At 35.5% G+C, this 13,846-nt stretch overlaps 2 protein-coding genes across 2 annotated transcripts; one reads left to right on the forward strand and one right to left on the reverse strand.

Annotated features, from left to right (window-relative positions):
- Positions 1-3,068: 3,068 nt before the first annotated feature.
- LOC307154979 (uncharacterized protein) lies at positions 3,069-5,198 on the reverse strand. The gene is made up of 4 exons (XM_079865229.1): positions 4,962-5,198; positions 4,302-4,352; positions 4,092-4,196; positions 3,069-4,000 (listed from the first exon to the last, which is right to left on the reverse strand). The coding sequence occupies exons 1-4, from the start codon at positions 5,026-5,028 to the stop codon at positions 3,933-3,935; spliced, it is 291 nt and encodes a 96-aa protein (XP_079721355.1). The 5' UTR covers positions 5,029-5,198; the 3' UTR covers positions 3,069-3,932.
- A 4,546-nt stretch (positions 5,199-9,744) lies between these two features.
- On the forward strand, positions 9,745-13,562 carry LOC307156086 (uncharacterized protein). The gene is made up of 3 exons (XM_079867295.1): positions 9,745-9,872; positions 10,123-10,428; positions 12,993-13,562. The coding sequence occupies exons 2-3, from the start codon at positions 10,218-10,220 to the stop codon at positions 13,076-13,078; spliced, it is 297 nt and encodes a 98-aa protein (XP_079723421.1). The 5' UTR covers positions 9,745-9,872; positions 10,123-10,217; the 3' UTR covers positions 13,079-13,562.
- The last annotated feature ends 284 nt before the right edge of the window (positions 13,563-13,846 follow it).

Here is a 13,846-nt window from a genome sequence, read left to right on the forward strand (position 1 = left end):
TGGTTTTGGAAGAGGGTCATATGGGTGGAATGTGTGTGTGTGTGTGTGGGCATCAGGTCATGTGCGTGGATGTTTGTGTGTGTGTGCATGTGTGGGTGCCTGTTTGTGTAAGTGTTTTGATGCTTGCATAACCATTGTAAATCCCACGTTGAATTCGAATAATGCTGAGAGAGTAATAGAGACCTCCAAACAGAAATTTGGTGCAATATAATCGTGCCACTACCATACTAATAAAGGGGAGAGTGGGGCACAACCTAACACTTTTTGAATTCACTTGGGGTTCAGAGAATACATTTTTTTTTACCACATTAATTTCACACATGCCTAGTACAATTATGTGGTTTTGTTTCATTGATACAGTGTATACTTTTTATCTTGATTTTCCCCTGGAAGTGAATGTGACAACATGCCCCAAAGGTGGGACACATTGTAACAAGACAAAACAAACTATAATATTTTGTAAATAAAATACAACTATTAACTTTTTCATATAAAATAATGGCATTTTTTTTTAGTTTGAACACACCGGAAAACAGTTCAAAACATAATAATAATAATTAATCATTTCTGAACATTGACTCTCAGTCAAAGAATCTCAAATGTTAAATGACAGATATAAGATAAAGTAATATAAGATGTGTGTGTCTCATTTTAAATAAACACAAAAAATAGAGATGAAAAGTTAACTTGAGTACCATTGCCAATGGTCAAATAAACGTTAAGTGATATCTTCCAAAAATTTCTGAATTTTGGCGCATTTTTTTCTCTATTTGTTGATATGGCAACTAGTAAATTCACAAAGTTTCGTCATGCTGGCATGAGTGTAAAGTTGTAAACTGTGTGTGTTACAACCAGCCCCGCGCTAGTTTGTGCCCCGCTCACCCCTATAGCCTACGAGAACATATCTGAATGCTGTTTTTGTTTCATGTCACAGTATATGAACTCCTGGAGAAGTAGTTTAATATCAATTAACGTCATTGCACGAGTGATTTCATTTCACCTCAATGCCGTGATGTTCTCGTTCTGCTGTTCCACATTCGACACACACAGTTCAATAGGCTAAGGGTAGACACGGGGATCCTCCGGTTGCGCTTAAAAACAAATAAAGGCAAGCACCATAAAGCACCTGCAAACACATAACGACAACTCAACTTTAAGCAGGTTGGCCATTAGTACAGTGAATACACACTCACTATCATCCATATATTCACTGTAAACCCGAAGAAGTTAGCAGAACTCAAAAAATTTAAGGCAATCGATTGCCTCCATTTTTTTTAAGTTTTGAAATTCAAAGTTTAAGTAAGCAGAACTGGCAGATTTTAAGTTTGTACTTAAACATTTCAAGTTAAGAACAATTAAAATCAGAGAACACTATTTCATACATTTAACTTAAAACCTGTAATCTCAATGTGAACACTTTCATTAGTATTAACTTATAGTTTTAACAAGCTAGTTTGCTAACATACTATTATATTATCATGCTTACAATAGTATGTTATACAGCACTTGCTGCATGAGTGCAACAATATGAAGATTTTATTTGCTCTCAAATCAAGCCGCATGCACCACTTGTCACCATGATGGTAACTCCTAAAACCAACATTATCAGAAATTCTGCTAAATTAGCACAACAAAACATTAATCAATACTCAATCTCCCACTTAACATTAATCTTGCACAAAAAAAACATTATATTACACTTAATTTTAGCATTTACTCTCCCATTCAAGTGCCATCGGCAAAGCATGCTGGGAAATAGACATCCCAGCCGTTTCAGTTAAACTTAAGTTTGTTTAAATTAAAATAAATCATTTCATAAAACTCAAAACAATGAAACAGTTGAGTTTACTTCAAATATATCAGTTCTGTGAACTTGAAAGAAAAAGAAAGTGCTAAATACTCATAAAAGTTAATTTGACTGAACTAATTAGTTTAATTTAAGTTTGTCTACTCAAACCAATTAATTATTTCGAGCGTTAGGGTTTACAGTGTTCCCCCTGCATTCACAAAATCCAGAGCTCCACTTGCCATCCCGTCTTCCTGGGTCAGGTTAGGACTGTACCACTCTCAGGAGATGGGGGATTCTGATCTCTACATAGTGAAAGCAATACCTGCAGCTATTTCAATGTTGATACGCAATACCGTTACAAAAATGTATTGTATTAGATTGTTTAAACTGAAACTTAACAATATCCTTTTTACTAATCTGAAATCTTAAATTCCAGAGAAATATAGGTATTTCAAGACGCTGAATGATATTAAACGCCTTATTAATCCAGCAGCTGGGACACTGAAAAGAGTATATTCAACATGAATTCTTACCAGCAGCCTGGATGAAAAATGATCACCTGTTGATATTTTACACAGTCCATTGAATTCGTCAGATAAATCAATTATTAAAGGTACACTATAAAAACCAAAACTGCATGTATTTTGCGGAAGAACATTGTTTTGGTTGTGCTTCGGCTCTGCATGACTGCGGATGAATATGATTATACTGCTTATTAAACATTCACTATTTAAGGCTTCAGAGATATAACCAGTTTAGATGGAAAGGATCTCAAGCTGACTAGCTGAAGATATTACTGTATCTTTACCCATTAATACACACGGTACTTCCTTGAAAATAAATTCCAGCACAGCGATACAACAATCATAATGAAATGAGCCTTCACAATAGATAATGCTTTATAATGAACTCTGTTGGAGAGATACGGTAATTTATCTATTCAGTTATTAGTTAACTCCCCTGATGAGTAATAAAAACACCATTATCTCCGCCTATTAGCCTATAAACACTTATAATAGGCTTACTATAATGTATCAGGGTAAGATAAAAACACATCTCAGAAGAAGGATTGATGACGTATTGACTAATTATTTAAATCTCATGGTTTGCTTTCTTTTTCTTCTACTTTGTGCAGTAAACTATTAACTTCAGCTGTTGACTGAGAAAAGCTACTCCCTTTGTATGCCTAAATATGCTCTGGTCCTTATGAATCTGACTAAAAGTTTAAACAAAACTGTACATGCTCATAAACATAATTTACTGAATGCTATAATGTTTTCATTCATCAGTTTTAATATATCAATATATTTTAGGTGCTCAAAATACAAAAGCACAGACAATAATATGAGTATTAAATGCAATTTGTTAATCAAATGATTATTGTTCTAACCCAGCAGCAGGTTAAAAAATGATAATGATAATGTATAAATAATAACAGTATTTCCTTGCAAAATACACTTTTGAAAACAGTAATGTAATAGGCCTATTAATATAAATGATAAATAAAAAGACTGTTGGACCGAAGTATTAAATAAACTATAAAAATGCACACTCATACAGAGGAGAATTGTGTAACATGCGGCCATTTTTGGTTCCACGGAATCAAGTATAGGCTATTTCCAAGAAATCTTCGTAGTCATGAAAACAGATATCAGATTATCAGATTCTGTGATGCTGAGGGGTGAAAATGCAGCAAATTTAAGCCTCACAAGTGTGATCTTTAGAAAGATCTTAGACCTCAAGAGATTTGCTTTACAGATACAGAAGTAAAAATGTACTTTTTGGTCCAAGTTGAACCTGAGAGGGGCGAGTGCCTTGTTAAAACATGCATGATTCTTCAAATAACGTCTAAATCTGGCCAAAGGAACCTGTATTGGTATAAAGGCTGCTGTAAACAAAGATGACCAGTGGAGATACAGAACGCAATATCATTGTGATCATAACAAACACACAGTGATAACAGAAAAACATGTTTCAACAGTTTACATACTTTTATTGTGCTGTTTTAAGATTCACTCAAAATGATCACACTTTTAGCATTGTTCGTGATTATACTGCAGTAATTTCATCATAGAGACTTTAAATGTAAATGTTGGGTATAGATATGAAGCAAATCATCCCGAGAAACTTTACAAAGCTGAGATCACAAAGGAGTTTGAGAATTTGAGTTGCACATGTTCAGAAACCATATCTTTGAGGCATCATTTAAATCTGTGTAAAAGAGAAAACAGATTTTTGTATGAAGATTAATGGTAATATTTTCCATAATTGCAATTGTTATACTATATTATGTTTAACTTACATTTCTGGCGGTTCTTGCAAATACACCCGACCATTTCGTGGTACTCCTCAATGGTTTTAGGACTGTGTTTCTTTGTACACTGCAGACTATTATTATGATGACGAACTAAGAAGAGAGATTTGAATATTACATTTAAAAAATGAAATACTTTCGTGGTCCATATTAATACTTTTAGCACACAATGCTTTGGCAAAAAGACTTATTTCTTACTTCTGCAGCCACAAACAGCAGATTGTTTCCAGGATCCCCTCTGTGAACAGACTGTGTGGAGACATGAGGTGACATTAGTCTCACATCGAATGGATAAACAACCATGATTTCAAAAACCACAACATCATATGCTTTACACTGTAAAAAAATATTGTGATTTTAACGGCAAAGGACTGTAAAAAATGCTACAGTGAAAAACTGTTAATAGGCTGACAGAAAGTTTCTGTTCTACAGGTGAATAACTGTGATAGATCTAACCGTACATTTAATGTAATTTTACTGTAGAATACTGTTAAATTTACAGTTTTTGGAAGTGAAAAAGAACAAGTCATTGTATAATTTACACCACTGTGATTGGCGGTTGTCATTGTATTACAATGGTACAGAACAGATATTAGTACTTTAATAGTTTGGTAAATCAACATTATATCAGATAATAAAATGCAATTTTTTACTGTAAATTTATGTGGCTACCGCATTTTTTACGGTAAATTTTCTGGCAAACTCAGCTGCCAGTTTTTTTACCGTAAATGTAACTTTTTTTTCTTCTTCTTTTTTTACAGTGTACATTACAGAATATGGTAAAAAAAAAATTCCCTTGCCATTAATATTCATGTGAAAGCTAGTGGTGTAAGCAATGTATACTGTTTCAGAAATTACCTGAGTTGTTGCACAAAATTGTGGTCAGAATCAGCAAGGCAAACACCAGACAGATTGGTTTGGACATCTTCACGCTTGCGCTGCTCCAGCTTGGTGAAGGACTCCTCTCGTGTAATGATTATCTCCCCTTCCCACTTCACCCCCTTTATACTCTCAACTATTCATGGGGTTTTAGTTTAACAGCATAAATAAGTCTCGACATGTCCATCATGCATACCACAATTTTACCTGAATGAGAAAGGAGATACTGTTTGTTTGCTTGTAATCTGACATTACTCAAGAGAAAACATGTTAAATCTGATAAAGTTGATCCTGTCGTGTGGGATTGAATATCTAATATATCAACACTAGAGTTGCTTCAGAGGTCAGAGCATCTCTAGTGTGAATCAGAAGTATAATGCAGATGTACAGTTTATTTGGTCTATATGGCATAGACTATGACATTAACACCATCTAAGGATTCAAAATATTTTTTTTGGCCACACATAAGGGACGAATTGCAAACATTTTCGATGCATACATACTTCTTATCAGCCATGAAACATTGCACTAACCAATATGTTGTTCATATTTAACAGTTTCTCCCTTGTATGCAGCAAACAGAGCAGACAGTGTCTTGATGTAACTCCACAAACCCACTCAAAATCATTGAGATTTTGTTACTCAAATGTATGCGTAGCCAAGTAAAACTTGGATGAAGATGTACTGTTGTTCTTACATGTATAGCACCTATTTTATTTTTGTAAAGTAGCCAAACTTGCCCTCAACTGTGTTTCTTACTAAACAAACCACAAGATATATTAGTTATTTCGTAAAACAGTGATGAGTAAATATTTACTTTAACCTGCTGAACTCGTCTACACCAGGGACTGTACTTCTTACGCAGATTACGTCTTTATGGGGTTAACAACAAGCTCATGCTGTTGTTTTACAAAGCTGTTTTGGAAAGTATTGTTAGGTATAGTATTACAGTATGGTTTGTGAACATAACTGTACAGCTGAAATCTAAATTGGTGCACCTAGTGTTGACAGCATTGAAAACTGTAGGGCAAGTGGACCTTGCTTAACCTTGCATTGCAATGCATTCTTAATCAGGTACAGAAGATTTTGGGTGATCAATCTCACTTTTTATATCCACAGTATGAACTGTACCCTCGGGTAGAAGATACAGATTTCCAACTACTATATTACTACAGGGTTCCCACTCTAAACCAAATGTCAAATTCCCTGACTTTTCCCTGACTTTCACTGACTAAAAAGATGAATTTCCATGACCTATAATGAACGGCAAAATGTGAACGGCTGCGAAGTGCACCCTCACCCATATTTGATAGCGCAATAGTTTTACAAACTTTACATTTAGCTTTTCTGTCGTCTACTTTTAACACCCAGTCTTTAAATTGTTCATTTTGTAGTCAAAGCTCTTGAAATTTACATTTTCCTGGCATGTTTGCCTTAGTCGAATGCAGTCACCTGTACCTGTTAACTAAGTGATTTCCAATTGGGCGGGAAGGGAATAAATATGGCGCTCAAAATAGCCTAAGCACTACAATACAGAAAGATGTGTGAAACAGTGCGATTAAAAAAATCGGTATAGAAAAATTACATTTTGATAAATGGAAACTAAAATTTAAAGCAACAAACTAAATTCCCTGATATTCCATGACTTGGACAAAAAATATATAAAATTCCCTGACTTTCAATGTCTGGAATAGACCTTTTAAAATTCCATGACATTCCAGAAATTCCATGACCCGTGGGAACCCTGTTACTACTATTGGCTACTAAAACAATACAATGTTGCAAAAAAAAAGCAAAAAAGCACACACAAAAAAACAAGCGAACAAAGCTACAGTGGAACCATTGCACAACGCGTCTATGAACAACACACTGGTTTTGGTTTCCGAATGATCCAGTGTTTTTTTCAGTTGAGTAAACGATTCAGTGACTCATAACGGATCCTGAATATTCTTTCTTTTAACGAATTGATTGCATCAGCACCTATTGATTGTAAGATTGAAAGTAGCCCCTTTCACACATACAGTTTTTACTGGTAAATTACCGGTAACAGATCATGGTTGAACAAGACTTTTTCAAAAAATACGGGTAAACTGGTTCTGGCAATTTACCAGTGAGGGAAGTTGTAACATTACTAGTAAATTACGCGGAATGAAGATTACCGGTGTGATCACGTACAACATCAGAGCATGCTGACGTAATAAAGTTCTTATGGAGGTGACTTGATTACGCCGCCCTGTTTACAGTTAGCTTTTTAATTGTTTTTCTATTTAAACATGTGCAAGATAATCATCTTTGCAGGGTTCGTACAAGGTAAAGTACATGCATTTATGGAAAACCCTTGAAAATAGCCATATTTATGAAAAGGTATTGAAAAGTGCTTGAATTATTGAAAGACAATATATGGGAAACTGTTTAATTTTATTGATAAAACAATCTTTTCACACAAAACCAACTTGTCTGATATAGATATAGAGCCATTTTACATGGCTATGAGCTTGATATTGCTCTTATAAATATCCAAGTACATGATACATCTTTCATTCTTCAAAAAATCTGTTCGAATAAGAAAAGCGATATCTGTGTCATAGTATCCTTTCAATGGTTAAAGTTACCACAGTCATTGCTTGTGCTACACTTTACTTGTACCATTTTGTTTCATTAGTTTATCTGTTTACCTTTTTTAGAATTTGAAAAATAATAAAGATATTGTCTGATAAGTGAAATCTCTGATTGTAGTCCCTGAAAACCAAAAAAGTAGTGCTTGAAAAGTCCTGGAATTTCATTTTACAGCTCTGCAGTTGGTTATTATGTGTGTCTCGTGTTTTTAAGAGCAAAAACACGTTTTGTTTGATCATCCCCTTATGCCTTTCACTCAGGCGTCAAATTTTTTTTTACTAAATAGAACAGAGCGATTCTCCCCAATGCGGGTGAATGAAGACAATGGATTGCTGTGTGAAAGGGGCTAATGATTCAACTCGCTCCTACTTATACTATGCTTTATGTATTCCTTTTGTGATGAAAAAGTATATACTTTTGATTGTGTAGCAGAATAGGCAAGCTTTGGGACATTGACTTTTATAGCCTCTATATTGACTGCTCTGTTGCTAGTTATGTGCATTATGTCATTGTTTAAACTGCATGTTAATGATCTGTCACAGTTAACATCGTCCACATTTAGTTTCATTGTTGCAGATTAAACATAGTTTTTTAACACTTTTTATTTGTGTATGTAGTCCAACATGCAATGGGTTATGGGCAATATTAGCCATTAGTGTGCATGGATCTGCACTTCGAATTTTCACTGAAAATAGTAAACCAACCATTGGATACTCATTTAAACATGCTACGATTTGGGACACACTAATTCGAATTTGAATACCTTTTAGGACGGATAGTAGCCTATGCTAATTGGGAAGCAGCGTCAGTTTCGTTCATGTTTCATTGTTAAATTAATCAATCTTGTGAAAGAATCTGTTAAAATAACTATTTAACAACACAGTCATAAAGAACGATCCCTTGTTGTCAACTACTGGCTTAAGATGCAACCAGCTGAAAGACTCACTGAACAATAATTATTACTTATGCATAGAGTGACACTGACAGTTAGTCTCAGTTGCATAGAAAAGAGTGATAAAAACAGTGAAAAGTTCTACTGATGTTAGACTGTTATATCAACACTCTTGGAATCAAATTCAAGGATTATTGTATAAATAATAGCGGTGTAACAATATATTGCAAATGCAATACAAAAATGCAACTATATGTTGTGGGTGACAACTGTGTATAGTTCACACAAAATAAAAATTACAGTGTGGGAAAAAAAATTCACGTTTTCAGAGATTTAGTGTCAGTACTACATTAAACTACTATATATAATGTTGAATTTAATGTATAATAATGCAATGGGGGAATATTTGTAGGTCCGGATAAAGCCAAATGTCTTATGTTACCATTCGGCCTACATTATTTTAAAATCAGTGAAAGAGTGCAAGCATTTACGTCTAAAATAATTCTCTATTTTCAGCTTCAGAATCATTTATATTTTTATTCTGGTGTGTCTATTGTCCTGTGCATTGGGTTACCAGCACCAAGTCCAAGCCTATACATTTATACCTACAATAACAAATTCGCCATTTTAATCAACAGTACATTTTTTGTTAACCTTTTACCATATGTCTTGGAGTATCGCAATAATATCGTATCGTGAGTTCAGTATCGTGATATGTAACGAATCGTGATGTGGGTATCGTATCGTTACACCCCCTAATTAAATAACAATGAGACAACAAGACATCCCAACCAGCAGTCATATGAAGATACACAAAGCAACTTTTTTTCTGTTTGGACTTTTTAAAATAAACAGGTGTTATCAAAATTACTGCATGTTTTTAATAGGCTATTTCTCAAAGATAGCTATAGCCACATTTTTACCATCTTACCCAGCGCTTAGGAAATGGTTAAAATTGACGAATTTCTCATGATCTGTCTTTTTGTTTCTTTTTCTCCCCTACAAGTAGCCTACAAGTGCGTCATGCAAATAAAGTAATCTGAATCATTTTAAGACAAACCGTGAAACATTCTCTAACGTCCAGTGTGGGTTCTCGCGTATGTAGGTTAGAGTTGGCGAGCCCACACACGGTGGGCGAACCGTCATTAAGCACCTACACACGTCTCACACAGTGTGTGTGTGTGTGTGTGTGTGTGTGTGTGTGTGTGTTGAAGCTTTCAGGCCCTCCCTCGCAGTGACGCATACAGAAACGATCAAGGAAATCCCCAAGTGAGAGTTACGACAGACTATCGGCAACTACCGACTCGCGTTGAACACGGCGTACAAATCGACACAGAAACCAAATACGTGCCAACTGCATCCACACTCCGGACACATCCAAGGTAAGGATACGTTTCGTTGTTTTAAATGTGTATATATTACATGTTTCGGCTACAACATAATGTAATGTAAGCGAAAGCTTTGTTGTTGACAAGCGTGAACATACTCAAGCTCATCCGGTGCACGAGAACACTTTCTTCGTCACTTGTGTGTTTACAAGGTGTATTTTGTAATCCGATTGCTTGATACTAATGTTATAGATTTCATTATTTAGGGCAATCGCTTTATTTTCTCGTTTTCCCCCCTCCCCAGGTGTTGTCAACACTGGATCAGTTTAGGTGGATTGAGAAACATTTGTCGCCTTCGCGGAAGTGCACAGCCAAACCAGCGACTTGTGGTCGTTTTTTATGAATACACCCACCGAAGTACAACAGCAGGAGGTCATGTACGGCATGGCAGAGATGCCCGATCTCATACCACCGACAGGTGCTTTACAACCCAGTCCGGTGATCCCGTACGAGCTCGGACAGGCAGGGCGAACCCGACCAGACCTCCTGTCCGCCCCGCGAAGAGGGCAGCGAGCCCCCAAACTCGGGCAGATCGGCCGCTCTACGAGAGGTGTGTGTGATATTAGCCTGTGTTTTTATGTTGGCCTGACATGTAGGTAATTATTGGGTGAGATTTTTTTTTTTTTTTGTCTTTCAAAATCCTTGACCCGAGACCAAAATATCGAAATTAAGTTTTGTTTTTAAAGGGATAGTTCACCCAAAAATGAAAATTCTGCTGTCATTGATACTCACCCCAATGTCTTTCCAAACCTGTAAGAACACAAATTAAGATCTTTTTTTATGAAATCTGAGAGATTTCTGTCCCTCTGTGCTTCAAAAAGTGAGATTGTAAAACTAATCCATATGAATTGAGTGGTTTAGTCCAAATTTTCCGAAGAGACTCGAACGCTTCATGATGAAAAGATTGAATTTAGGCTTTTATTCACATATCAACTCAATTCATCAACTCAAACATCATTTGTGGTAAATGGAAGCTCAAACATTCCATGAGGTGCGTGAACCAATGAGGTTCATTCTAGAGACGTTTGAGCTTCTGCAAGAACCAATGAGGTTTGTTCTTGCGCATCAAGCAGGTTCGGTTGAGCTTCTGTTTATGTTCACTAATAATCAATGTTTAGATGTGAATTAAAGCCTAAATTCAATCTGTTCATCATATAAAGCGATCGAGTCTCTTCAGAAAGTTTTGACTAAACCGCTCAATTCATATGGATTAGTTTTACAATCTCTTTATGAACTTATTGAAGCTTCAAAGTGTCAGTTGCGTAGCTGTCAATGGAGGGACAGAAATCTCTCAGATTTCATCAAAAATATCTTCATTTGTGTTCTGAAGATGAACGAAACTCTTACGGGTTTGGATTGGAACTAATTGATGACAGAATTGACATTTTTGGGCGAACTAGCCCTTTATAATGACCCACAGAGCCTCCTCAGCACTGCACATCTTGGATGTTTCCCATATGTAATTCAGCTGAATGAACTCCTCAACTGGGTCTTTCAAAATAAGGGAACAATCCTAAATCTGCAGTTCTGGGGGGAAAAAACCTGTAAACAGCAAGTCTTGTCTGGTTCCCAAAACTGTAACAGCCAAGAAGATGAGTGAGAAGGCCAGGGAAGAAGAGCTCACAATGTTAGTGTAATGTAATGTAAAAAGAGTAGAAACAGGTGATAATAATGATTAAAAAAAATGATTGAATATTGAAGTTTATTGAATAATCTTAGTTGCACATGTTTCAATGCTCATCTGACCACTACAAATCCAACAGATGTAATTATACCAGAGTAAAAGCAATGGAAAATGTGACGTTAGACATTCTGTCATCTCTTAGTCATGAAACCACAATCATATGACATGATGAATAATAATAATAGTCACAAAAAAGGAAACACAAGTAAATGTTGTGTATACATTTTACTTTCAAGTAACAGGTTGTTATTGAGAATCATTCGCAAGCAACATGTTCCCTTTTCTAGTTCTTAAAAATAACTTTGTGGGGAACTTTGTTGAACGCACATGATAGTCACCAGAAAGTGGAGAACAAAACGGAGATGTTTCTGAGATGAAGGTGTCAGTGAGAAAACATGTTGGACGCAATGGTCTGTAAATTTATTAAAGTTTGCCGTTTTTTTAAAGAAGTCTCTTCTGCTCACCAAGGCTGATTACAAATACAAAAACAACAGTAATATTGTTAAATAATATGACAGTTTAAAAGAACTGTTTTCTATTTTAATATATAGTAAAATGTAATTTATTCCTGTGATCAAAGCTGTATTTTCAGCATCATTCCTCCAGTCTTCAGTGTCACATGATCCTTCAGAAATCATTCTCATATGATGATTTGCTGCTCAAGAAACATTTCTGATTATTATCAATGTTGAAAACAGATTTTTTAATGAATAGAAAGTGCAAAAGAACAGCATTTATTTGAAATATAATATTTTGTAACATTAGACATGTCTTTACTGTAACTTTTGATCAATTTAAAGTATTGATTTCTTTTATTTCTTTTCCCCAAAAAATCAAATAAAACTTCTTACTGACCCCAAACTTTTCAACGGTAGTGTTTAGTGCTACAAAAGCTTTCTATTACAGCTGTTCTTTTGAACTTTCTATTCATCAAAGAATCCTGAAATAAAAATGTAAATAATGAATGTTTTCAACATTGATAATAATCATGTTTCCTGAGCAGCAAATCATCATATGATTATGATTTCTGAAGGATCATGTGACACTGAAGACTGGGGTAATGATGCTGAAAATACAGCTTTGATCACAGGAATACATTACACTTCACTGTATATTCACATAGAAAACAGCTGTTTTAAAATGTGATAATATTTCACAATATTAGTTTTTATAAATGCAGCCTTGGTGAGCAGAAGAGACTTGTTTTAAAAACATAAAAAATCTCACTTTTGACTGGTAGTGTCTAACGACTCAGTTGACAGCATCTTCATAAACTGAATAAAAAGCAAAACACACCCGATGTGCATTCTTTATTCCTCACTTTTGTGTGTTTTATGCAAATACAAACTTCCCAGGAGGCCTTGAACTTGTCACGTTCACTCGTTTCCACTCTGTTGTCAAATGAAACCTTTCTTCCTTTGCCTTTACAGTGGTTATTGATGACGAGGACTTGGATGATATCATAAACAACAACAGAAGCTTCCCGGCGTCTCAGAGAGTATCACCCGTGGCCTGATGCCTGACTGACTGTGCCAAAGCCAACTCAAATCTCTCTCTCACACACGTTCTCACTCGTCGTCACCTTCACTGTACAAGCTTTTACAGCTTTCGAGGTCAAACGAGAGAACCGTGGACTTTACTTCCTGTTCACTTTACGCTTGCTCGTCACTTAACTGATGTCTGGTGTCTTCATTCATGGGTGAAGATCTTGATGATCTCTAATGCAACAGGGCTATATTTATTACATTTGCACTTTACAGCAGAATATGAAAGCTAACCTCATCAGGTTGGATTACTCATCTCCCAAAGAGGACGTTTTCCAGTGAAACTCTGTTAACGTGTAACGCGTCATTTGGCGAGACCTGTGGTTACCTTGGTAAACGGGGTCTATTTCGATTTAGATTTCTCTAAATGACATCAGTTAATAGTAAGGAGTTTTTGTTTAGTCACTGTTTCTATGTGCCTGTTCATCTTTTTTGTTTGAATTGAATCGAGTACAATCTTAAATGCATACTGACTGCGACAAACAATCTCATATGTTAGTCATAACGTCTTAGACTTTTAGATGTTTGCATGGGAATTAATGGATTTTTGTAAATTGTTTTGGGGGAATGCGGTGGAATAGGAGTTATAAATAAAGTATGCATGAGTAACTTTATTGCCATTGTTAATGTTTTTTTGATTAGAGTTTGATTTGACTTAAAGTCCCCCTGTAGTCAATCATTTTATCCCTTAAAACTCATCAATTACAAGGTAGTTTGTGACATCAGAAACACCAGCGATT

The sequence above is a fragment of the Squalius cephalus genome (genome assembly GCF_949319135.1).
Source record: "Squalius cephalus genome assembly, chromosome: 3".
Taxonomy (NCBI): Eukaryota; Metazoa; Chordata; class Actinopteri; order Cypriniformes; family Leuciscidae; genus Squalius; species Squalius cephalus.